This window comes from Camelus bactrianus, chromosome 6 (genome assembly GCF_048773025.1).
Source record: "Camelus bactrianus isolate YW-2024 breed Bactrian camel chromosome 6, ASM4877302v1, whole genome shotgun sequence".
NCBI lineage: Eukaryota > Metazoa > Chordata > Mammalia > Artiodactyla > Camelidae > Camelus > Camelus bactrianus.
Genome location: NC_133544.1, coordinates 71781295 through 71808132, shown reverse-complemented (window position 1 = coordinate 71808132; position 26838 = coordinate 71781295). Strand labels below are relative to the sequence as shown.

General features: G+C 40.3%; 2 protein-coding genes and 1 long non-coding RNA gene across 10 annotated transcripts in view; 2 read left to right on the top strand and 1 right to left on the bottom strand.

Moving 5' to 3' along the window:
- Nucleotides 1–5426: 5426 nt before the first annotated feature.
- SRP14 (signal recognition particle 14) lies at nucleotides 5427–8808 on the top strand. The gene is made up of 5 exons (XM_010965128.3): nucleotides 5427–5580; nucleotides 5723–5795; nucleotides 6316–6428; nucleotides 7588–7620; nucleotides 8120–8808. Exons 1-5 carry the CDS (start codon nucleotides 5557–5559, stop codon nucleotides 8207–8209), a joined length of 333 nt encoding a protein of 110 aa, XP_010963430.1. The 5' UTR covers nucleotides 5427–5556; the 3' UTR covers nucleotides 8210–8808.
- A 140-nt stretch (nucleotides 8809–8948) lies between these two features.
- Nucleotides 8949–26838, bottom strand: part of EIF2AK4 (eukaryotic translation initiation factor 2 alpha kinase 4) — a 79932-nt gene continuing 62042 nt past the window's right edge. For 3 of the 8 annotated variants that reach the window (XM_074365892.1, XM_074365896.1, XM_045524322.2), the window contains 11 exons: nucleotides 26363–26497; nucleotides 24508–24615; nucleotides 23788–23916; nucleotides 22208–22294; nucleotides 16779–16891; nucleotides 14252–14310; nucleotides 13279–13376; nucleotides 11725–11793; nucleotides 11212–11256; nucleotides 9771–9889; nucleotides 8949–9190 (listed from right to left, as the gene is read on the bottom strand). In XM_074365892.1, coding sequence (XP_074221993.1) covers nucleotides 9133–9190; nucleotides 9771–9889; nucleotides 11212–11256; nucleotides 11725–11793; nucleotides 13279–13376; nucleotides 14252–14310; nucleotides 16779–16891; nucleotides 22208–22294; nucleotides 23788–23916; nucleotides 24508–24615; nucleotides 26363–26497 — 1020 coding nt within the window. In that variant the 3' untranslated portion in view covers nucleotides 8949–9132. The other 5 variants (XR_012507622.1, XM_074365893.1, XM_074365894.1 and 2 more) reach the window with 5 other exon arrangements.
- The window catches only part of LOC123619713 (uncharacterized), a 38696-nt gene continuing 27454 nt past the window's right edge, over nucleotides 15597–26838 (top strand). Inside the window, exon 1 of the long non-coding RNA XR_012507624.1 lies at nucleotides 15597–15925. This is a non-coding gene — a long non-coding RNA (uncharacterized LOC123619713). The remainder of the gene's footprint in view (nucleotides 15926–26838) is intronic.

The window sequence follows — 26838 nt, the reverse complement described above, 5'->3', positions numbered from 1 at the left end:
TTATCTTTTAACAGGGGTAACAGGTAATTTGCCTCCAGTCACTGAGATGAGGAGAGGCAGACCTGGGGTTCAAACCCAGGCAGCTGGGATGCAGCGTCCCTGTTTATAATCATCACTCTCCGTTCTAGGTACTGCAAGGCTTGATTGCATGAGAGTGGCTGCTGCTGTAAATTAATCAACCTCAGCCTAGGAAAGACCCTTGATCCGAATTCAAACCCTACCCCTGGTTTAAAGCTAATAGACTAAATTGTACTCTGAGGAAAGGACACCTGTGACCACAGCACTCGGGAGAGGTGGCTTCAGGGGTGTAAGCAGGACAATTCTGCAGGCCCTCAGGCCCCTCCAGCTGAGGAGCACAGGGAGTTTTTTTCTCCCAGGTCTTCAGGTAGCAGCTCTGAACCTGGCCTCAAGGAGATGCCGGTGTTCTGGGCTGAGGGCCTCTGTGTTGATCTTGGGGCTGTGGAGGACTTTGCTCAAGGCCCGGATATGGGAGGGACTTGGGAGCCATTTTTCCTTCCTCAGTTTTCCTTGCGTGAAGGAGAAGGAGTGGGAAGGCATCTGGCCTGCGTGGTTTGGAAAAGTGACCCAACTTCCTGCCTCGCACACTCCTCTGTTCCAGGTGTCCAAAAGCCGCCAATCTAATCGCAAGGTAGGATTTTGGGTGCAAGGTGAATTTAATCATGTCTTATTGACAGAGACTCTCAATTTCATTGTTCATTGAGCTACCTTTACTCCTGACGGATCATAAACAATTCCATTTTTTCTCATTGGAAAATTTACTTTTAAATGTAGATTTTTATGAATCGAGTTATTGCTTTTATTCATTGTTTTTCATTTTTAAATATCAAATTTTAAAGTTTGGCCACATCTTGTTTCATAGTACTTACTTTTATCATCCTCTTGTTTATGGCAAAAATACTGATTTTCCATTTATGATAATGATATTAAATTAACAAGTATAAAATGAGTCAACTTAAAAGTATTAACTAATAGTACAGGTGGTATGTGGGTTATGGCAGAAATCAAGATAGTGGTGTCCAAATGATGGATGGTGGCTGGTCTATAAATAATAGCATTGCTTATTACTCTTTTAAAAATATTTTATTTATTTAGTATTATATTGCTTAATTATTTTATTTTGGCAGGGGGGCAGGTAATTAGGTTTATTTTATTTTATTTTTATAGGACGTACTGGGGATTGAACCCAGGACCTTGTGCATGGTAGGCATGTGTTTTCCACTTGAGCTATACCCTCCCCCCTGCTTATTACTCTTTATTGAGCATTCATTACATGCCAACCTCAGTGCCAGCCACAATCATGCTGTCCTACAGAATCTGTGATAATGGAAATGCTTTATACCTGCAGTATCAAAGCCACACAGGGCTACTGAATCTTTGAAATGTGGCTAGTGAGACTAAATAATTGAACTCTTTCTTGAATTTTAATTTTATTTTATTAATATTTAATTTTAATTAATTTAAATTTAAATATCCATGTTTACCATATTAGAACAAGCTTAAGTGTCTTATGCATAGTAATTTATAAACTCTTTATAACATCTATGAAATAGGTATTATTATTGCCATTTTGCTCAGGAAGCGATTTAGACCTTGAGAGGTTGCCTGAGGTCACATAATAAGTAGCAGAGGTGACATCTGAACCCAGACCCACTGAACTACAGAACAGTTGCTCTTAATCACTTCCCACAGGTAAAGAAAGCCCAGGAACACTGTGTCAGTAGCTGAATTGTACTGGGCCAAGGGCGATGCTAAAACTGGCAGACTTGGGTGTTTTTGTTACTAGAGTGGCTTATTCTGTCATGGGATGGCCTGGAGATGTCACACATGGTGGCTTGCATGACTGTTGATTCTTAAGTGGAACCAAGGTGTGACCAAGCCCACAAAGGAAGCAGTGAGATGTGTCCACAGTGAGGGCTAATCTTGACAAGGCCCCAGATGAATCAGGGCCCCAGGCTCTGTGTTCCTCAAGCACAGGGCCAGTTCCTTCATCCTGGTGCCGCCAGGTCCAAGCTCATGGCTCTAAAGAACACTGCTCAATATTCAATGAATGATAGAGGCTCAGAGCATAACGATCATCATTCAGGCCAACTCTTAGATCACACAAGGCTGTAACTGGTTCCATTTAAATTCATGACCACAAATATCAAGTGGGCCCTCACAGTTCCTGGAGATCTGACCACACATCTCAAATATGTACACTCTCTGATTATTTTACACTTTCTTCCAAATGTCCAGCACCCTGATGATCTTGTGTAGCAGACCTGTGCTGGCTTTTGGTTCTCTAGGATCTGAACCTATTTGTAATCCTCCATTGTGTGGGTCTTGGTGAAAAGCAAGGAAAATAAAAGTCAGAGGGTCACTCCCTCACCCACCCCAGGACTGGAACTCAAGCATATGACCTACGATTGGCCAGTTTGGGGCTCTCAGCCAGGACTCTGATTTCTGAGCTCATGATACCAAGGCCCAGGGCTCTGTAGAGGCTATTCATAGTGGTGCTCATTGCAGAGTGGTCTTGCACTGGCAGCCCCACAGGAGGGGTTTTCCCCAGACTATTCTAGTCTGTGCTAGTTCCATGGACATACAAAGATGACTCCTCAATTTTCATTTATAACTTAAACCTTTCTGCTGAGCTCCAAACTTGCATATGCAGCTGCTTACCTGATAGTTCCACGTGGATAAGTAATAGGTATCTCAGATATTCCAAGACCCAAAAAAAACCCTTTTCATCTTCTTACAAAACTTCTTACTTCTCAAGTTTTTCCTACCTTACTAAATGGCACCACTAGCCACCCAGTTGCACAAATCAAAAATCTTTGAATCATTTACAAAACAGAAATAGACTCACAGACATAAACAAACTTACAGTTACCAAAGAAGAAATGGTTGGGGTGGGGAGAAGGATAAATTGGGAATTTGGGATCAACAGATACACACTACTATATATAAAATAAACAACAAGGACCTACTGTATAGCACAGGGAACTATATTCAGCATCTTGTAATAACCTATAACAGAAAAGAATCTGGCAAAGAATATATATATGTATAATTGAGTCACTTTGCTGTACACCCAAAACTCTGTAAATCAACTATACTTCAATTTTAAAAAAAAGCCTATGAGTCTTTCCTGATTTCTCTTTTTCTCTATGTTCACATCCAATTGAGTATGAGTCGTGTTGACTCTACCTTCAAAGTATACACTAATCTGATTGCAAATGCTGCTAGCACCTGGACTTTTGCAATAACCTCTATGGTAGCCCTCAACCCTTCCCTAAGATATCTATGTCCTGCCTGAAACCTGTGAATATGTCACATGTTTAAAGGACTTTGCAGGCGTGATTACATTAAGGATCTTGAGTCGGGGAGATTATCTAGGAGGGCGCAGCATAACCACAAGGTCCTTATAAGAGGGAGGCAGGAGGATCAAAGTCAGTAGTTGGAGATGTGACAACGGAAGCAAGAGGTGGTAATGATGTGAGGAAGGGGCCACGATCCAAGGAATGCAGGTGGTTTCTAGACAGGCAAGGAAACAGATTTTCCCTTGAAGCTTCCAGATGGAATGCAACCCTGCAGACACATTGATTTTAGACTTCCGACCTCCAGACCTGTAAAGGATAGACTCATGTTGTTTTAAGCCACTAAGTTTGTGCCAATTTGTTCAGCAGCAACAGGAAGCTAAGACAACCCTCTAATTGGTCCCCCTGCTTCTTGCTTTGTCTCTGCAGTGCCTTCACACCACAGACAGGGGGATCTTTTAAAAATGTAAATTAGATTGTCACTGTTCTTTTCAAAACTTCCTTAACAAGTAGCTTTTCTTTGTATTTGGAACAAAATCCAAATTTATAGGCCCTATATCAGTGGGTCAACCAGCCACCTCTCCGAGCTCTCCATACTCCTTCACCCCTCCTTCTGCACAACCTCTCCCCTCTTATCCCACCCTCCACCCCTACCCAGCAGCTTTGTGGACACAGGGCAACTTGCTTCCCCTTTGGGGCCTTTGTTCTAGCCATTCCCTGTGTCTGAAACACTCTGTCCCCAGATCTTTGAAAGGCTGGTCCCTTTAGCTTTCAGCTCAGAGTTCTCCTCCTGGGAGAGATTTCCCTGACCCCCTCCTAAAGTAGTCCTCTTGTCACTCTCATTTGTATCCTGTTTAGTTGTCTTCATAGCACTCATTATCTGAAGCTACACTTTCTTGTTTATTTCCTCCCTACTCCTTTCACCCAAGATTCAGGAAATCAGGAACTTACCTTGTATCCTGCTGTACCCCCAGCGCCTACAACAGTCCTGGCACAGGCTAAGAGGCCCTCAGTGAAAGCTCGTTACACAATTTCATGCTTGACTCTACCGAGGCCTAAGGTTCAAGGTGACTACTGGCAGAGCCAGGCCTAGACCCCAGGGCTCCTGACTGAACCCAGAGGTGAAACTAATTCCCAGCTCCAGGCCCTTGTGCTAGAGCTGGGGTCAGCCTTTGCTGCCAGAGGGAGTCAAAGAACAGGGAGAGTTCAGCAGACCACCGAAATATATTATGATGACAATCATAATGAAAGCCACAAAAGCTAATGCTTATTGAGCATCCTCTATGGGCCAAGCGCTGTTGTAGGTGTTTATTTATTTTTTGTTTCATTTATCACGTTTATTTTATTTTTTTTATTGAAGTATAGTCAGTTTACAATGTTGGGTCAATTTCTGGTGTACAACATAATATATTTAACTAAAACTATCCTTGTACAATGTGCAATCAAAAGACCATATGCAACTGAAAAGAAATTCAGTAATTTAAAGTTTTATGAAAAATTTAACCCAGTGGAACATATATACCTTTGTATAACCTTATTCAAAATTGTGCTAGTCATTTTATCAGAATTCAGCAGCAGTTTATCAGAATACTGATTAAAAATCCAAAAATAAAGAGAAAACCGCAAGATTAAAGGAAGCAACAATGTTAACATCTATTTACCTTTCTGAAATAAGAGGTCTGACCAGTAAATTAGAGAAAAATCATAAACAATGCTAAACCATTTAAAATTTCCATTTAGAAACCTCGTTTGTGCTTTTAAAATGTTGATGAACAGGCAGTGATCTGCGGTATGATACCTCGTGTCAAGTTGTAGGTGTTTAACACAAATTCGTTCACCCTTCACAACCACACTGTGAAGTGGATACTATTATTATTACAGGTTGAGGAAATTGAAGCGCCAAACTGTTAGGTAATGTGGCCAGCATACAGCCGAATATACACAACCGTAGATTTCTATCACATTCTTCCCGGTCTCACTCCCTCCCACTGCCTGGGGGAGAGGACCTCTTCTTAATGAAATCCCGGGCAGCCCAAGGGCGGTACGCGTCATAGCTCTCCAGGGACGGGGGCGTCTTAGAGCGCAGGCGCGGGGCGGATGGGGCGGGGAGAGGGCGGAAGCAGCGATTGGGTGGAAGAGAGGTGAAACTTAATAGCGGAAGTCCCGCCCAACCGGGGTGAAACTTCCGGCTCCAAACGCTTGGGCCTTATGCTGACGGAGCGGAGCCAGCAGCGCCGGGATGGTGCTGCTGGAGAGTGAGCAGGTAACGCTAGAGCTGGCCGGCCCGGGGACTGATGTAGTTCAGGGCTTAGCTCGGGACCTGTCTCCTGCGGGAGGGACTGGGACGTGACGAGGCGGGACGGGGATTTGGGTTGCCTAATGGGGCCGGGCTTGTTGTATTTCAGTTCCTGACGGAGCTGACCAGGCTGTTTCAGAAATGCCGGTTGTCGGGCAGCGTGTTCATCACCTTGAAGAAGTGTAAGCAGCTGTGGACGCCGGAAGGGAGCTGGGAGGCCGCGCGGGTGCCCCGTGACTGGGAGCCACAGGCAGAGTCTGCCGCGCAGCCCAGCCTTCCCCTGCCTCCCTCAGCCTTCCCCTGCCTCCCTCCATCTTGTACTGGGCACGTTCAGGGCTGAGGGACCGAAGTATTAGGGACTGGCTGTTGCGGCCCCCAGCACTGAATCACTTAGACCTATTCAGGTTCCAGAGGCCCCAAGCATGTTAGGGCCCTTCTTTTTGTCAAGGATCCCAAACCTCGCTATGATTAGTGAGATTTAAGCTGCTTTGATATTACAGTGTTCCCATCGTGGAAGTAGAAAAGCAAGTAGTTTTCCAAGGTGTGGCCAAGCCGTCGGTGATAGCAAATGATGTAGTTCACAGAACTGGATCAGTGAAGGTGGATTAGGTATCCTGTGTATCCCTTCCCTACTGATTAACTTTTTGTCTACCTGCTAACAACGACTGTGGTCATGTTCACCAAGATGTATTTTTCATGCAGATGATGGTCGGACTAAACCCATTCCAAGGAAAGGTTCCGTGGAGGGCTTTGAGCCCTCAGACAACAAGTGTCTGTTAAGAGCTACTGATGGGAAGAAGAAGATCAGCACCGTGGTGAGTTGGATTCCTAAAACTACAGTTTTGGAGTTTAAAGACTTGAACTTAACTGAGGACGGGGTATATCTGAACCAGGTGTTTTTGTTTTGTTTAAATAAAGCCTAGTGTCTACCTCCCCAGCTGTTTTGGGATCAGGGTCTTCTTTTATTATGTTAGTAGAAAACTCAAGAGCAAAATTAAAATGAAGGGTAAAAGTCAAACACCTGTTAGAAATAAAATTAGCATGTTGGTCCTTACTCTTAGTAGCACCGTCAGGAGCAGTTGGTGTATTTGATTCCTTATTCCCTTACTGTGCTGGGCTTTCAGTGAACAGTTTCCTGGTACCAGATGATGCTTTTACTTTTAAGATGATTATTCTGTCTTTGTGATTCATGTACCAAACATGTATTATGTTAAACTTTGTATTTGAGAGCATGTAATTTAGTCAAGAGTCCTAGTGTTCCTTTCAAGGTGGAGGTTGAATATGAAAGCAAGAGACTCCTTGGATTCCAAATGAATACTCCTTTATGCTGCTGGGGTAGAACTGGACTGCCCTCTAATCAGATGATAAGATATGATAGACCATAATTAGTTGATTAAGTCTCCCTATATTAGTTACCTTGAAGACTTTTACAGTAAAGCAAGCTTATGTGGCTTTTAAAAATAAAGTTGGGCATCATGAAATACAGAAAACTAAGGAGACTTCAGAGGTAGAATTTCTCTTGTTGCAGTAGCATTCATTTTGCTTAAATGGGTCTGAATTAATGGAAGGTAGGTTTAAAATAAGATGGGGAGGGAGTAACTTAAATGTATCTTGTATAAAAGGTTAATACCAAGTCCTCTGATATCTCTCAGAGCCCAGGGGGAAAAAGTCAGTGCCACACGTGTAAGATTTCAACAGAGGGGAGAAGCATCACTTCTTAAGGAGCCTACTTCTGCCTCTATCCTATCTTGGAACAGTTCTCATGTGGAAAAAAGTGCAGAGCTACTTTGCGTGTTCCTCAGGTAGAGGAAGGTGAAGTAGAAAGATAGCTTTTAGCATATTGTGATCTCTGCAATTGGGAAGAAGTATTTTTAAGGATTAGGATGTTGGCTTCATGAGGCTTTTGAATTGTTACTGGGTGAGGCAGATGATTCCTCTATGGATAATGGGTGACCTTTCTCCCTTCTTTTCCAGGTGAGCTCCAAAGAAGTGAATAAGTTTCAGATGGTGAGTTTCTGGTGATCCCTGTGTCCCTTTCCTCAGGGCAGGAGTCAACATGTTTACCACTGGGTTAAGATTGCTGTTCAGGTTCACTGCTGTCCTGTGATGTTTTACCAGCAGTTTGTAAGTAAAAGCTGCCAGGCTATGAGTTTTACTTTCAATACTGATTTTGTCTTTTTTAACTGGATTTTGTTGTCTTACGCTTCAGATACTCTCTACTTATGGCATGGCTTAAGAAATTGCCTGCAGGTTTCCATTTTTGCTTAAAAAAAAAAAAAAAGTAAAAAACATGCAACTAACTCACCGTGGGTGAGTGTTGCAGAAGCTGCTATAATGTGAGGGTGTTTTCCTTATACCATTTCCCGTAGGATACAAGTGTCCCATAGAATTATATGCTTTATCAGATCGGCTTTCTGAGTTTGGCTCCCCTAATCTATTATGGAAATGAGGCAGCTGCTCCACCAGTTTGCAGCTCTTCCCACTAAGGTCATGCTCTGTCTTTTAGGCTTATTCAAACCTACTGAGAGCTAACATGGATGGGCTGAAGAAGAGGGACAGAAAGAGCAAGAGCAAGAAGAGCAAAGCAGCACAGTGAAGGGACCCAGACTTCCTGCTTTCACCAACTAACCACTTAAATGCTGTTCTTTTGGTTTTACTTTTGGCCACAAAGCTGGGTTTCTGATTCCTGTACAGTAACTTTTCACGTGAGGTTAGGGTCATCTTTGGATGGAAGAAGGGCTGCAGTGTTTACAGGGTAGTTGTAAGAAACCAGTCTATTTTAGATCTGGCTAAGTGGTCTGTGTTGCATGGTTGTATATTCTTGGATTATAGTTTAAAGTCTCTGTAGCCACCCGTGAAGAGCACTGTATCATTAAACCTGTATTTATCAGCACTGACCATCTTTTATTCCTTTTCCCTCCCCATAAAGTTTGTGGCAATAGTTACTAATTCTGGAGTGATGTAATTACGAAGAGGCTCTAAGCCCTATCTCATGGGTTACTAGAATTGAAACCTGACAATTTTATAAAAAGTTGTTGTTTCATGGATATTTTCCTTAACTAGCTGTCTAATTGTATCATTATAGTTCCCTTAGAAAATTTGAATGAGTTCTCATAGCCAAATGAGTTTCCTTAACTAAACTTAGAATAAGCTTATGACAAAATCAAGAATAAAGATTCCAAGTTGTTAACAATATTTGATTTCTTTATGCCCTTTACTTTGGACATTTTTATGTGCTTACTCAGTAAGGCTAAGAGAGGAACAAGGCTGATTTCTCCTGTTCTAGCTCCACAAAACCTTTAGTTCTAATAGATTTGCAATTAAAAAACAGCAGATATATGAAAACATTTTTTATATTCAAAAAGACAAATGTATAATATATTACACATGGAAAACTTACAAAGCTCAACTTTGTAGGACAGCTTCTTAGACTGTAAAGTTAATTTAAAATTACAATGAATGTACAACATTTTATAGTATAAGCTCCTGTCTGAAGAGTGTAATGATGGTTCTTTAGGATTAAAATAAGATTCTGTAGTAGTCATCTCTGTAGCTATACAGAAATAGTACAGACACCCTGCAAAAGAAGGAAAAAGACAGGATAAGGGGTTGATAAATTGTTTTGAGAAGACTTAACCATAGGAGGTTTTTGCTTAATCAAAAACAAAATCTAGTCACTAAAAAACTACATAAGTTTTACAGAAGCTGTGACCGGCAAGGGTCCACAGTATAAGGGTCTACATAAGGAGCCCACCACTTGCCCCACAGGTTTTGCTGTTGCCTTTTAAGCGGATGACGACATGAACAACTGGCATTTGACAAAAGGACACAAAGCAAATTAGTCACACTTGTTTTCTTTCATATAAACATTGCTAGGAGTTACCTGGGTGATTCCCATTATGACTGAGATAGCTGCTGCTGGGACCACTGTGTTTTGTTATTGACAAGATCATGACTGTAAGTCACAGTCCTGGGGAGTATTTACAGGTTACCAATTGTAGTTCTCACATAGCAGCTTATTAACCATCTAACCACAAGACAAAATATGTGTCACTTTAAAACCCCTCCTTCGATAACAAAAACAAGAACCCCCCCCAAAAAACCCTCCTTGAGTTTTAACCCATGTTAAAACCTGAAATGCCTAAGTGATAACTTACTTTTTTTCTACTTTGATGTTATAAATTTCATCACAGACTAATTTGAGGTATCTTTGCTTTGGCAGGCGTGACAGCAGCTGCTTCACAGTTGTGTTAAATGCCTGTTCATCACCATCCCACTAGGAAGAAAAATAGCTAAGACTTAACAGGTAGTAGGGTGTATTAACTGGCTTTTTCAGGGTCACTAATGAAAACTCAGTGTCATTGCCCCCCGTAAGTACAGTGAAGAAATCAGTGATAGGGAGAGAACTAGTGGGGAGACTGCTGGGGTTCTTTCCTTTGCAGCATCGAGTTTCTTTATAAGACTACCTTACCAGATCCTGGTTAACAGCGCTGCAACCCCCATGTGCTCATGGGACTTTATATGAGTTATTTATGCCAACTGTTTACTTTGTGTGAAATGGAGATACCACCTCTGCTGTACACGCATCTGAGTGGCTCACAAAGCAGTGATCTGCCAGGATAGTGCATAGTGCTATGTGCTTGCTTACAGGGCAACATGACCAGTAGGGGGAAGGGGAAGTTAGCTTATAAAATAAGCTAGGAGGATATGCTATACAGCACAGAGAATACAGCCAGTATTTTATATAAATGGAGTATGACCTTTAAAGAAAAGAATAGAAAATGTATTAAATGTTAGTTCTGGGGCAAAGTTCATTTGTCATCTAACTTAATCTGTGACTGAACATTGGAGAAACAAAAGTATTCTTTGATATGACGTTGCAAAAATCATCTGTGGCCATTCTTATAGTTAAACATACAGCAAAGGCATTAAAAAATTTTTAAGTTCAATTAGGCTATTTGATAAGGGTATGTACCCATTTTTTAAAAAGCATATAAAATAGGACCTAAATTCATTTAATTTTTACAAAAAGATCTTCCGTATTGTTCTAGTTCTGCAAACGAGCTTCCCTAGTTGGAACAAAGGTTTGTTCGAAGCACGTAGCTCAGCGGTTAACAATATAGATCCCTCTAGTCTGCCTAGGTTCAAATCCTGTCTCTGCAACTTACTAGTTGGGGTGACTCTGAGTAAGACATTTAGCCTCTGCTTCTGTTCTCCATAAGACGTAAAATGATTCTGTTTATCTGTAAAAAAGGCCAACAGTACATATCTCTTGGGGTTGTTATGATTAAATGAGTTAATATTTGTAAAATGCTTAGAACAAGGCCTGCCAGAGCCTGACACACAGTAAAAGCACTAAGTGTTAAAGTCATCTGAAACTTAAAAGAATTGTCACTAGAAAAGTATGATTCCTTCAAAATCTGATTTAGTAATAACATGTCACATAAAAGGAATGATATTAGTAAATTCCTGGAACTGCCAGAAAAATACTTAATTATCACTAGGAAAATAAAGCCACTTTCCATTTTCTTTTGGCAAATCAACAGCAAAGCTTTGGGATGTTAAAGGCCGTAATGCAGAAGAGTTCATCTTGCTTACCTCTAATGATAAAAACTGTAAGATTGTTTCTTTGGGTAGATCCACCTGTTGACACACACAAACATACGTCATACGTCAGGGAACCTGGGCAGACTTGTGACTGGTGTCACTTTGGATGGAGCGACATGAAGGGGATGCTCCTGTGCTGTTAAGCAGCCTTACCAAGCCAGACAGCGCTAAGACCTCAGCACTGGTGAACTAATACTCCCAGCCCACGACACCCCGAAGTTTTGACACTGCTACCAGCAAAGGCCAGAAACATTTAGAAAAACGGTGCTTTTCATTTTCACTCCTCCGAACCCCATCTTTCAGAGAAAGTGGGAGAAACAAATACAAAACCTATTTTCTCCCCAGTTCTTTACAGATTTAGATTATATAATTCACCACAGTGGTAACAGGCCTGTATCTCAGTGCTGCTGACACTGAAGAAAAAAAAAGGCCTGACCACTGCGGAAACTGCTTTGACAGTTATGTACGGACAGAAGCCATTCTCAAAATGTTAAAGTGACTTACAGCCAAAATTTCAATTTCACTGCTTTTCTGATGTAAGTTGGCAAGAGAGGTCTGAAGTCGGGTTTGTACCTAATAGGAAGAAAGCGTGTCAGAATTCAGAACCTGTCAAACTGAGCCATCCTTCTCGATAGTTCATTTCCCATTTCAGAAAACAGTCATGGGTGGCAAACCAAAGCCTAGGAGGGATCCCAAATATTACCTAAGGACTTGCTCTTAATCCACCTTGGAAAGATGAGTGTCTAGTCTATCATGATCTCTAAGGAAATGAGATTTTATAGCCTATCTCGATCATTTGTTTAATAATCCACCCAGTTGCTTATTTCTTTATAATTTTGAAATGACACCTAATAAAAGCTCAGTACTATTAAAAAAAAAATGCATGTAGATGGTTACCAGGAGGGTAAGGGGGTAGGAAGAGAGAAATTGGGAGTTCAAGATTTGCAGATACTCATATGTAATAAACAACAATATTATACTGTATAGGACAGGGAACTATATTCAGTATCTTATAGTAACTTAAAATGGTGAAAAAGAATATGAAAACGAATATATATATGTTCATGTAAGACTGAAGCATTATGCTGTACACCAGAAATGGACACACATTATAAACTGACTATACTTCAGTTAAAATACATGTACAAAAAAATGCATGTAAAAGATTTCAGCATTAAGCTAAACTTAGAAAAGGGGGAAGGTGACAGCAATGAGAACATAGAACTGAAATATGGTAGAAAGATAGGAAAAATGAGTTTCCACCCAGTATCCTGAGAAATAGCCAGGAAAGCTTACAAAATGAGGCAACTTGACCTTTTGTATTTCAATCTAATTCCATTTCTGAATAATGACGCTCTCTAACCCTCACCGGTTCCTAAGTGACACAAGTGTCCTGACTGTGCTCATTAGCCTTGTCTGTACTGCCCGTCCTACTGTCCCTCCTTCAGGGATCACCTCCACAAAGCCTTTCTTGATCATCCTTGCCAACATTGATCTGTCTCTCCCCTATGGCTGCAGCATACTCTAACACGCATTCAGTTTATTTAATTCAGCATCTTATTACTTAGTTCCTTCTATTGTTCTCCAGCTATATAATGCGTGTGCTTCTAAGGTTATAAACTCTTCAAGGACTAGGGCCATGCCATATCTTTTCTGTCTCACCTGGCACTTAGCACAGAATCAGGCACACAGCAGATACCAAAAACATGTAAGCAGCAGTGAGAAACCTGCCTCAAGTTTTGTAGACAGATCTCTTCTGCTCTGTTGTTTACAACAAAAACAAACCCCATTTGCTATTAGACCCAGATAAGGAAGTTTTTGTTTAGATCCAGTAATTGTGACAATGGCTGCTTCTAGTGCCCAGTGTACACTGATGCCATTGGAGGACAAATGGCACAGGATCCTGGCCCCAGAAGTCCTTTGTGTTGGTGAAATTTTCTCCAACCACCAAGTTTGGGAAGAGGGAAGAAAAGCATTTCCAGGAAACTTTCTTTTCCTTTCTCATTTTCTTCCTCCTTTGCAGCTCACATTAGAGAGCCCAGGAAACGGACCATGTACCTGAGTTTCATACCGCCTCCTAGTGCTGGCGGACAGCTTCTCTGGGGCCATCACACTCACAATGGGAACAACTGTTGCTCCATGGACTTCAAACAAACCTGAAACGAAGAGTTTTAAAAATTATGGCCTTATCTGGCCCTACTTTGTACAACACACCACAGAGATGGCAGAGATGATGAGAATCCCCTCAGGGGTGATCCTATGGATTATGTCTGGGCCTTGTTTCCTATCTCTGCACTTGACCAGGAGCCCAGAACCCCACCCCAATGGTTTTGATGCTTCTGTCAAGATCACCAGCCTTCTCTCCTCACGTGGCAGCCGACAAAGGCATAGGGAGGCAACATGGGTCAAACCTCATGAACCCAAGAAGAAAAACTTAATGCCTCCCAAGCTCTAATTAAAGTTCCTCAAGTATTTAAAATCTGATGGTGGAAGTAAGTCAGTGCTAACAGAAATGAACCCCAAAAGACCCACTTCTGTTAAAAGCCAAACGTCTTCTCATGGACTCCAGTGGGACATTCTTTTTCAGTCGGGATGACGGAGGTGGTGAGACTAAAGGTGTAACTATCACCACCGTCCCCTCTTGGCTGTCATGAAAACAAAGGTATATATAGTGTCTTTCTGCAAGGCATTTCAAAATCCTTTTCTTCAGTCTTCTGTGTGGGGAAAATTTATCCACATTTGATCTATACAATAAACTGAATTGAAGGAGGATTAAACTACTTGTAAAAATAAGACAGTAGACAGAGATATATTAGGATCAAAAAGAGTCACCAAACTCCCAGTGGTTTTATCATTTTCTAGGATTTGGGTTTCAAAGCATAGGGGTAAGTTCCATTTGGTATAATTAATCATATATTTGTTACTTTAAAAGTGTATTTCTGATGTAGTGAGTTAGCCATAGTCCTAAGTGCTTAGAGCAAACACACACACACAAGCATTATTAAGTTTAGATTACAATTAGTAATTATACCTGAAGCATTAGAAAATGACCCCTTCAGATTTTGTACTGCAAGATTATCGGAAGCTTCTCTAAAAACAAGCAAACAAAAACAATTAGAATAAACAGTCAAGAAGACAAAAGCAACACAGGTAATTTATAGTGAGCTATATACTTGGAGGCTTTTTTTCTATTCAAAGTATTTAATAAATACTTCTTAGTGGAGAAAAAAACAAAAATTTGCACTTAATTATGCTTTTGGTTAAGAGCAAACAAAAATTTAAAAGGATGTCTTTTCAAATTAACATTCTAAGGACAACATTCTGATTCAGTTGGGTCTGAAATACTGGCTCAACATAAGAAGCTAATTTCAATGAAATATAATGGGTGTTCTTTCTGCTCCCCGCACAAGACAAGGAAACATTAGCAGTGCCCCACCTTCATTATGGCAGCAACCCTGGTGATCACCCACAGGAGAACACTTAGTAAATGAGATTCTTTCAAAAGCTGTGAATGGATGTTCTTTCAAAGACTGAATTAATTTATAGCCTTTGAGAGACACAATAGCACTCTATCTTGGGAAAAGAGGGAAATAATCATTCACATGGAAGAAAGATTTTAAACCTCTTCCTGCTAAAACCAAATTCCATCTGGCCTTTTAAGTGTCTTAATAATGTTTGCCTATACTATTATTAATAGTCACTCTTAATAAATTGTTTTCTATAATTTGTTTTCTCTTCTACACCTCTGCTTGTGATTTGGATCCTTAATCCTAATACCTGGTGATTTCGAGAACATTATATTCCCTTAGAAAAAGGCTGAAAGTGAATATATTCAAGATAGGTGCAGATGGGCAGTGGTGGGGGCTGGGTAAGGAGAAAAAAGCAAGAACTTTTATTTTTAATACAAGCCAGGATTTCTCAGTCTTGGCACTATCAACATTTTGGGCCAGATAAATCTTTGTTTTGCAGGGAGCGGGTGAGGGAGGTCAGTCTTGTGCACTACCGGATGTTTAACAGCATCCCTGGTCTCTAATAGATACTTGTAGTACCTCCAACTGTAACAACCAAAAATGTCTGCATGCAAACATTGCCAAATGTCCCCTAGAGGGCAAAACCGCTGCTGACTGAGAATCGCTGATGTAAAGCCAAAAAAAGTAGAGTACTGTATTTTGTGATTATGAGCATATATATAAGAGTTCCAAATATATGGAAAAGCTTAAAGAAAATTAAGATCCCTTGTAAATCACACTAACCAGAAATAACTATAATTAAAAATTTGGTACATTATACCAGACATTTTTTCTATGCATGGGCTATATATTTTGGTTGAAACAAAAATGGGATCATATCATACATCTTATTTGTGGACACACATCCTTGTAATTAACTCAGCTTTACTAGAATCATGATTTTTAAAGGCTGCACAGTGTTTCACTGTATTTACCATAATTTGAACAACTTTCTAAAAATGAGTACTGTGATATTATACTTGAAAATTTCACAAATGAATCTTGTGATATTGTAAGTGAGGACTGGAGGTCCCTGAGATCCTTTCACAGGGTGTTGGTGAGGTCGAAACTATTTTCACAATAATCCTAAAATGTTAATTATCCCTTTTATTTTCATCCTCTCATGAACGTGTAATGGAATTTTCCAGAGACTACATGACGTGCGATATATCACAACAGACTGAATGCAGAAACAGGTAAGACAATATAGTTTCTTCTAAAGCATTAGAGATTACGAAAGTGTAGAACAATGCCACTCTTTCTGACTGAATTTATTTTGTTTTGGAAAATAGTTATTTTCCATTAAAAATGTTATTTAGGTTCCATGTAATGGGTTTATTATTATCTAAAAATATTTTTTAAATGTTCACATTTTAATTTCTAACAGAAATTATTGACAGATAAAATCCACATAAACAAAGCTTTTGTGGTCCTCAAATAATTTTTAAGGGTATAAAGGGGTTCTGAGACCAAAAAATTTGAGAACTGCTGTAATAAACAGTGCCTTCATAGACATCTTTGTATATATATCCCTACGGAATACTTTTTATTATGAATTCCTACAGTGGAATTGGTGGGTCAATTTTTAAAGTTTTAGTTTTAAGGCTTTTAACTTTGTTAAAATCCTATCCAGAGCTGAACCAATCTGTATTCCCATGATAAGTATGTGAGCTCTTTTCCCAGAACATTATTATTTCTCAGAACGTTAGATATTTCAAAACCACTGATAAAACACTACTGAAATTCACTGATTAACAGACCAAATAAGATAATGGCAGACATATTTGGCTCCTTGGGCTTTTCAAAATGATAATAGTCTCTGACATGTTATGAAGAACAAACACTGAAAGTAAGATATGACTAGTCTTACACAGGAGGTTATATACTTTTAATTGCTGAGTTATTCAGAAGCGATAGAATGGTTCATGAAAAATTATCCTGACCTATCTTTATTTCCCAAAAGGATCAAATTGGCTTTCTAAATAAATGTACAGAAATTCTAAATAGGCAATTGCAACCGGTTTTCCGCGCTTTTGTTCACTAAATTACCTGACAGTCCTCTCATCACTGACTTTTGTCCTCAGTTTCTGCACAACGTGGTCTACAAGATCAGACTCCAACACACGTTTCTCTGTTTGTCTTTCCTTCTCAAAAGACTTAACCTTAAAAAGAATGAAACAGACCCATTATTTCTGAAGCCAATAGGCTCAAGAGTACCACAGTAAGACTACTAAGTCAACAGTTGAGGTTGGTGGCTCTTAACCAGGGATGACTTTGCTCCCCACTGGATGTTTGGCAATGATTAGAGACATTCTGGTTGTGACAACTGTGTGGGGGGCTACTGGCATCCAGTGGGTACGGGCTAGGGAGGCAGCTAAACATCCTACAATGCATAGGACAGCAGTCCCCACAAAGAATTATCTAGCCCCAAATGTGAAATTGTGGCTGTTGAGAAACTCTGGTGTAAATTAGAATAGCTTATTATAGGTGACAGAATTAAAAAAAAAAAAAAAGCCAAGATGAACCAGCTCCTATTTCATTTGATTCTTTCACATATTTTTCCCTTCAGCATCCTCTGGTCAGTCACCAAGGTTTCTACAACTCCCCTGCTCCTTTCCAAACCCTTGTCCTGTGATCCCACTTTTATGGTGCCTGTCCTTTCATCTTTACTCCATGGCCAGCACCCTGCCTTGGCTTGGGAGAACCTGGTGTTCTTTCCTTGGCTATCCCTGTCTTCAGTTTTCCCTCACTCCATTCTATGCAACACATCCTTGCGGATTAATTTTTCTCATCTACAACTCTGATGTCCCCTTCTGTCCAAAACATACACTGGCTCTCCACTAACTGCTAAATAAAGTCCATATTCCTTGGTTGTGCATTTTGGCTCTCCACGATCTAGCTAGAACTGTTCTTTCCTGCTGAAGTGCCCTTCGTCACAGTCTCGCTTCACCCCAGACAGACTATTCAGAGTAATGCCAGAATAGTTCTCTGCTGGACTGCCTCTCTCCTTGAGACAATCTGCTGAAAGAACTACCATTACTATTGCTATTCCTTTGCTTAAAAGGCCTTTTTAGCACATATCTATACTCATCCATGAGGGTCCAGCATTAATCCCACCTCCACTTGAAGACTTCCATGCTACTCAGTAGTAATCTCTTGGGCTGACGAATCCTCAGGGAGCCTTCTTGTAGGATTCTTATGGTATTTAGCAATTTCTAGCTCACACTGATGCATGAATGTCTTCTGTTCTTGACAGCAGGGCCTGTGGATTAAATGGCCCTGCACCCTCATGGCCCTAAATTCAATCCTTTCTACACTGTGAATGCTTATAATGCATTTACTGAATGGGTAAATGAAGTGACGTCTTGCCTTTCAAATATGAAGATGATGCTACTGACCCACCATTAACAGAGGCAGAAAGGTCAAAAAAAGCTGGACGAACTGGAACAATGTAATGAAATGAACAAGATCACATTTAACAGAGATAAACATGAAGTCCTGTAATCATGTTCTCATTGTAGAAGGCCAGTCAAACATGTGATGACTGTGAAAAGGCCAAAAAGTTTTAGTTGACGATAAATTCAGTATAAGCCAAAAGAACCACATGGTTGCTAAGAGTTCGCTTGTAGGCTATATTAGGAGACTTATGTTTTCTGGATTGACTCTGTCATTTAGTCAGAACATGCTTAGAATGCTCTGTAGAATTCTAGTATTGCATTTAAGGACAGACACTGACAGAGTTAAGTGTGTCTAGAGGTTAATTAGGAGAGTCAAGGATTTGGAAATCATGTTATACAGAATGGCTTAAGTAACTGCAATGTTTAAACCAGAAACGAGGACACTTAGAGTGGCATGGCAGTGGTCTCCTAAAATTTATTTGAAGGTAGTTAGGAAAAGGAGGAAGAATTAGACTTGTTGTTTTTGACTATTGTAGAGAGCAGAACTAGGACCAGTGAATGTAAATTTGGGAAAGCAGATACTGATTCAAGTTTTTAAAATTTGCTAATCATTACAGCAGTGCATTACGATGCTGGAATTATCCAGCAGAGGCTAGCTGACCATCTCTTGGTAATATTACAGGAGCAATCATTGTTCTGCAAGGGGCTTGCTTGATTAGTAGGACTTACAGTCATTTATGATTTTGTGACTAACAAGCAGACTAGTAGTGGGGACCTACAAATCTTCCCATGAAGAATTAACTACTGTAAGAACTGCCTTCCTGCCTTAAACAACTAGAAAATTAGACAAAATATATAAACAATGGTTTTCAGACCCTGGACAACAAGCAGTGGAGGACTATTATCTTAGAGGAGTGAGCCTACAAGTGCCCCAGATTTTTGTAGTTGAGGAAGTTTGCAGTTTGCAATGGAGGGAGGAAGAGACCAGAAGTCTTGCCATGCTGGGGAGACTGACTGGAGTTTAGATAGGCCAAGATGGCTAGAAATTGTGGGGCAGAGGACTGAAGATGAGAGAGCTACACACAGAGAAAGAAAGATTTCTGAAGCTTTAGAGAGAAGTCCACTCACACCTTTGGCAGAGAACTGATCTGTGCACGAGTGAGAGGAAACTACCCAAGGCTGGAGAAACAACCACCAGCAATGAGTAGGCATAATAATTTCTGAAATCCACAGGCCTGGGAATAGTGCTTGTTCTTAGCAGAGCAGAAAGACCTCCTAGTTCACAGGGCTTCAGGCAGAATCCTCCAAAGAGCATTGCCTTAGGAGTGGGGCAAAATTAGGCCTAGACTAAAGGTTGCCTTGGACCTGCTCTAACAATACTTAAAGTCAAGCCTGGAAACGATCAAACAGAATCCAAGGATCTTGACTATATCCCAGAACAAAGTCCAACAGTATTTATAGGAACAGAAGAAAAGCTAGCATCAAAAAATGTAAAACTCGTAATATCCAACAACCAACCAAAAATTACTAGGCATACAAAGTAGAAGCAAAATATGACTCATAACCAGGAGAAACATCAATAGATACAAACCGACCAGAGATGTCAAGATGATGGAATTTTAAATGATTATTATAAATCTCATAAAGAATATAAAGGAAACAAGAACCATGATGAGGAGAGAAATGGAAGACATTAAAAATAAGACACAAATGTAACTTATACAGATGAAAAAAATACAATATCTGAAATAAGGAATGCACTGTATGGGACTAATAGCAGATAAGATATTACAGAAAAGTTCAGTGAATGATCCAGAATAAAGCATAGAGAAAAAACAAAAATCAAAAAGCAGAGCCTCAGTGAGCTGTGGGGTGATATCAAATGATTAATATACTATAATCAGAGTCCCAGAAGGAAAAAGGACAGAAAAATATTTGAAGAAATAATGTCTGAAAAATGTCCAAATTTGATGAAAACTACCAATCTATAGTTCAGAAAAGCTCCATCAATACCAAGTATTAGAACATAAAGGCACACCTTTTTCAAACTGCAGAAAACTGTGACAAAGGAAAATCTCAAAAGGTACCAGAAAACATACATTATATACAAAGGATCAAAGCAGACTTTTAAACAGAAATTATCAGGTCAGAAGACAATAAAACACATGTTTGATGTGCAAAAAAGAAAAAATGTAAATCACGAATTCTATACCTAGCAAAAATATCTCTCAAAAATGAAGGCAAAATGAAGACTTTCTCAGACCAATAACAACTAAGGGAATTCATGACCAGCAGACCTGCACTCCTCAGAAATATTAGAAAATTCTTCAGGCAGAAGGAAAATGAAATCAGAATGATATTTGTCTGAACACAAAGGAATACACAGTTCCAGAAATGATAACTATGTGGATAAAAATAAAGGACATTCCCCCCTTATTTGAAAAATCACTTTAAAAGATAACTAATTAAAACCCCCAAAATAACAATGTATTATGGAGTTAGTAACACATGTAGGAAAAAAACTGGCAACAACAGCACAAAGGATGAGAGATAGGAAATGAAAGTATTCGTTATAAGGTTCTTATATATAAAGGCATATAATATGTTTTGAAGGTAAAATGTGGTAAGTTAAAGATGTATACTATAAACCCTAGAGAAGTCACTAAAAAATCCCACCAAAAATAAGAATTATAGTCAGTAAACCAACAGTAGAGATAAAATGGAATAAAATCTACTCAATCTAAAAAGAAGGCATTAAAAGAGAAAAAAAAAAGGAAAAAAAGAATAGGTGGAACAAAGAAAAAATAGTAAAATGGTAGATTTAAACCCAACCATTTCAATAATTGCATTACATATAAATGGTCTAACCATTCCAATGAAAAGGCAGGGATTGTCAGAGTGGATAAAAAAGCAAACCTCAACTAGTGACTGTCTCTAAATCTAAATTTAGCAGAATGAAGAAAAAAAATGAAATCAATGAAATAGAAAACCAATGTTGGGGGGACTGTTACTATAGCTCAGTGGTAGAGTGCCTGCCTAGCATGCACAAGGTCCTGGGTTCAGTCCCCAGTGCCTCCATTAAAATGCATAAATAAAAACAAAAAATAAACCCCCAAACCAAAAGTGAATAAATAAACCTAATTACCACCCCCAAAAAAATGAAAAAAAAAAAAAAAAAAACAAGCAAGAAAGCCAATGAACAAAAAATAAGAGAAAAATCAATGACATCAAAAACTGGTTTTCTGAAAAGACAAAATTGATAAATGTCTAGCCAGGGTGATCAGGAAAAAAAGAGGAAAGGCATAAACTGCCAATATCGGGAATGAAAGAAGGGATTATTACTACAGATCCTACAGATAGTGAAAGGGAGTGTTTGAAAACTTACGTGAAATGGAAACATTCTGAGATACAAACTACCAAAAACTCACTTAAGGAGAAAGAGGCAAACTGATAGCTCTGTATCTAGGCCTCTGCAGCTTTACTGGTAAACTGTGCCAAATATCTGAGGATGAAATAACAGCAACTCTATAGAAAATGATCTGGAGTATGTAAGATCCAGCTCATTTACGAAACCAACAACACTCTGCTATCAAAAGCAGACAAAGACATTGTAAGAGAAAAACAAGGGGAAAATATGTTGATTTTTTTCCCCCTTTAAAACTAGAAATAAAGGTTATGAGGTGATACATATATGATTATTTTTAGTCAAAAGCAACATAGTAAAATTGGTTAGGAAGTAGCCAGAGGATATGCCAGCCAGCAAGTATCACCATTAGTTATTATTCTCATTTTCTTAGATGGAGAAACAGAACAAGGGGAAAGAAGTAGAAAAAAAACCTAGCCATAGCTTTTTAATTTTTTTTTTTTAAGCTCAAAGAGAAGTATTCAGATTCAGATTCTCTCTTCTTTATTTTATATACTTTGTCTAAAAACAGGCCCAGCAATTCAAAAGGAGAATGAAATCATGGATTTCCACCCACACCCAAGCCCAGAACCTCAGTGGGAAGTTGAGTGCTCCATAGTTAATATAGTTTGGGAAATCTGACTGCTGAATTGTGAAAGATTTCCTCTGGTCTTTACCTTAACATGGCTTCCCTCTTTATCTGAGACAAGGGCCACATAGGTGATTTCGTGATGTCTGCAGTACTCCTGTAATTCCTCTTGAGACTGAAACAAATAAACACAGAGCACCTGGAACAGCTTCAAGTAATGAGAATGAAAACACTGTGTTCAATGTATTATCAAAGTGAATTACTAAACATGCTGATTTCAGGGTTGAAATAAATATTAAGAAGAGTACAGAACTCAAAGGAGGAATAAGACTTCTTTTGCTTTACACACTAAGAGGTTTTCCAAAGACTTCCCATCTTCATAGAAGGTGCCAAAATACACACACACAGACACACACAAACACACACACACACACACACACACACACAGAGTGAAAAGGCCTTTGAGGGAAGCAAAGGCAATAAAAGAAATAGTAGATGGTGAAAAGCAGAACTGAAGCATAAAGCAAAGAAGCATCAGAGCAGAGAAGCCTGCAGGGGATGCCCCTGTGCAGGGCTGAAGTCATCGTTACCAAGCTTACAATTTTAATGTAAGACAGAACACTTCTCTAACATTTTTATGAAGCAAGTAAACAAATGGAATAGGATACTGCTCTGTCAAATGATTACAATTTATTTATTGCTCAGCATACTTTAGACATGAATTTTATATAACACACACAAAAATGGACAGCAGCAGCTTCAAAGACCTCTTGGCAGGTGATGTGGGAAGAGAAGGTGGGTGGGTTGGGGTTCTGTTTCCCTTGGCATCTCTTCACGCTCTGGGGCACCTTGAGTGAAAGTGAAGCACGTATAACTTGGCTGATCACTTGGGAATGCAGCCCCTTCTGTGATCTGCTTGTATAGAAGTTAGTCATCTAAAGGCTCCCCATTCAAAAGGGTAGGCAGTTGCTCAGTGGTGCCACTTTCCTCACCTCCACACCCAGAGCAGGTGTCAGGCCTGCTGCGGGAGGTCTGGGGAAACACAGAATGCCTTTGGGAAGTGTGCTAGGATGGATAGTGGCCCCGAAAAGATGTCCACATCCTAATCCCTGGAACCTGGGACCATGATACCTTACGTGGTGAAAGGGACTTTACAGATGTGATTAAGTTAAGAATCTTACATAGGGAAATTATCCTGGGTTATTTGGGTGGGCCCAATGTAATCACAAGGGTCCCTGTAAGAGGAAGACAGGAAGATCAGTTAGAGGGAGATGTAAGGACAGAAGCACAGGGCAGAGAGGAAAGAAGGTGCTACACAGCTGAGTTTGAAGATGGATGAAGGGGCCATGAGCTTCTAGGAGATGGAAAAAGCAAGGAAATGGAGTCTCTCTCTAAAGCCTTTAGAAGGAACCAGGCTTATTGGACTCCTTGATTTTAGTCCACTGAAAGTGATTTCAGACTTCCAAATTCCAGAAATGTAAGATAATAAATGAGTGTTGTTTTAAACAACTAAGTTTATGGTAATTTACTGCAACAGTCAGAAACTCATACAGGAAGCAGCTCAAACCACAGAGATAGAGTTGGCAGAAACTAAAGCCATAGAGGATGATTTGCTGTCGAAGCCATGACTGTCTGTACTTCACTCCCAGGTGCTTTTTGTCTCATTACCTGTGACCAGTCATACATGATTTCTGCTGTGATTCCCGCTGACCAGAGCTTCTGGGTTAGGTTGATGGCCCTGGACATGGACATCTGGCCAACACTTACAACCAGGAGGTCACAAGAGCTTATAATAACCTGAATCAGAAGCAGAGTGATTACACAGAGGAGCGAGATTGTGGGCACGTATATGAGGCCGGGGAGGCAGCACTCATGTGAAAACAGGCATCTTAAAGTCTTGCACAGCAACATAAATGCAGAAGTCTTTGCTTCAAAATGACATAGTAAAAAAAATGACATAGTCAAAAAACTTTTACATTAGTCTTTCAAGGTAGAAATAATTTCAACTATCCTAGGCCATCAGGAAGATAATTTTTCTCTAGGAAAACTAATCTTGCCTAAAACACAAGCGAAAAACCATTTCTAACTTTGTGGAACAGCAGTAATTATTAACAAAGGGCTCTGAACTGAGTCTGCTAACACGTGTAGCATCTCACGTTTACACAGCCTAGCACAGACAAGGAAAGGAAGCTAGCAAACTCAGGTCCCCCAGCTAGGCAGCAGAGGCTAAGGACTGGCATGAGGACTTAGGCTTGTCTCTCGTGGTGAAGGTAACCTCCCAAGCCCTCAGTCACCCTCAGTTGCAGCTGCCGCAACTAGGGCTCTCTGTAAATGACTGCAAAAGGAAAGACACCGCAAAGCTTGCCAGAAAGCAAAGCCTGGACTCACGGGCTCTTCCGCGCCAAGGGTGGCAGCGGTGATCTTGTCTATAGCTATGCTGGCCCCGATGGCGGTTGGAACTGGCCCCAGCGCCTGTGGCCCTCTAAACTGGGGAATCTGCGGAGAGACACACACAAATCTGGTCATAAAACGGACAAGAAACTGCAATCATGGGAAAAGCAGTATTAGCGGGCATCTACTCTAACAGCAACTTACCAAAGAGCTCAACAAAAAGAAGTGTGTGGGTGTAGCAAGAGAGTGAAGCAAGCACACAAGTTTAGGAAATGTTAACGAATGCTGCATCTAGCGCTGAGCTGTTCGATATGGCAGCTGCTAGTCACACGGGGCTTGAGCACTGGAAGTGTCTACTCAAAATCAACATGCACTGTGTGTGTACAACCTACACTGGTTGCAAAGACTCAGAATGGAAAAAAGAATGTCAAATAGCTCCTTAATAATTTTTAAAATTTTGATTACACACTTACATATTATTTTGGATATATTGGGTTAAATAAAATATTTTTAAAATTAATTTCACCTGTTTCTCTTAATTTACTTTGTTACTAGACAATTTAAAGTTGCATATGTAGGTTCTGGGCCAAAATGGGTAGGTACATTTCTCTCTATTCTTTCTACTAAGTACAGCTAAAACCCTAGACATTACATATAAAACAAACCTAAGATGACGCTGACAGTTAAGAGAGGATGGCAGGCTGACTAGGGATCGTGGGATGTGAGAAATGACATGTGGCAAGTTGCCTGGGTTAGTCTTGTCTCATGTATCCTTGATTGGGTGCTAGGGGAACTGGCAACCCAGAAATGCCAAGGAGAACCAAGAAAAAAAACCCCAAGGAAAAACTGCTTTCTCTGGCCAGAAGACCAAGTAAGGGGCAACCCAGCAAGACAGAGAACTTCTAAATAATACCTGCCCTGCTCCAGCCAAACACAGAAAAAGCACAGACACCCCCATCACAAAGGCTGAGTAGGGGCCAACACAGTCACCCTCACCCAGATGGAAGGAGCCCCCCACCAAGTCCTAGCAGGGCGGCATCAGAGAAAACTGAATGGGGACCCAGGACTTTGCTATCTGCCTGGGGGTAATGCTTACCCCAGAAGTGTCAGTGGAGACCAGGATCCCCAGGAGCTCAGATTTCCACCCCAACCCAAGCAGTAACAAGGTCCCCCTCCCCACTGGGGTGGTCCTGGAAGAGGCTGGGCGGGGGTGATGCTGGAACTTCCACCACCATCCAGCAGTAACAAAGCCATGGCCAACACCCTCCACTCCATGCCCCGGTCACCATCCCTCCACCCTTCACTGTACTATCAGCGCAGGCATGTGGGAAGCAGTAAAGGCCCCTCCTCCCACCCTGGATGTAGAAGACAAATGTAAGTGGGGGATGGGATGAGGGACATAATGGGAGGTAAAGTTCTATACTCCATTTGTATGGGTCAGGGTCAACATTCTATCCCAACTGTGGTGGTGGTTATGGGAATTTACGACGTGTGATAAAAATGGCACAGAATTAGAATCATACAGTGTACCAATGTCCATTTCCTGGGTTTGGCATTTTATTATAGTTATGGCAGGCTTAACCATTGGAAGAAATTGGGTAAAAGGTACATAAGACCTTTCTGTACTATCTTTGCAGCAACATCCTATATACCTACAATTATTTAAATAAAAGTTTAAAAGATTACAAATGTAGTTCGCAAGACACTTCTATTCCTAGATGAAAATATATACAGGTGTTCAGTTATACTATGGTTCAATTTTCCTGTAGGCTTGCAAAATTTCAAAATAGTAAGTTGAGGAAGAAATGAAATTAAGCCAGAACAAATCCACAAATACAGGGCAAGCCCTCACCAGCAGGTCGTATCTGCCACCAGCTGCAAGGATTTCAGGTATAGCCCTTTGCCTCCGTCTGATGAAAGCCACAAACTGGAAGATGATTCCGTTGTGCTGCTGCACCTTGTAAACCAAGCCCAAATTGATCAAGACCTGTAAAGTGAAATGCCACACAAATGTGTCAAGTGCTCGAGATTTAGAATGTGCAAAGCTGAAAATGCCATTTTCCATCAAGAGCATAGAACAGCCTATTTAGCATAATCAAAATATTCAGTAAGATCTGGCACACAGCGTGCTTAACTGTAGCCTGCCAAGTAAGAGAAGCTCTGCTCTCTTCAAGAATAACCACTCCTCCAAGGCTGACATAATAAGAATTGCTGCACAACAGGAATTGTGATGCTTGTAGAGAAATTTTCTGATTTAAGCCAAAATTATTACTAGATATCAAATGTTCCAAAATGTAGAAAGTTGAATTCTTCTGGAAAAATAAAACA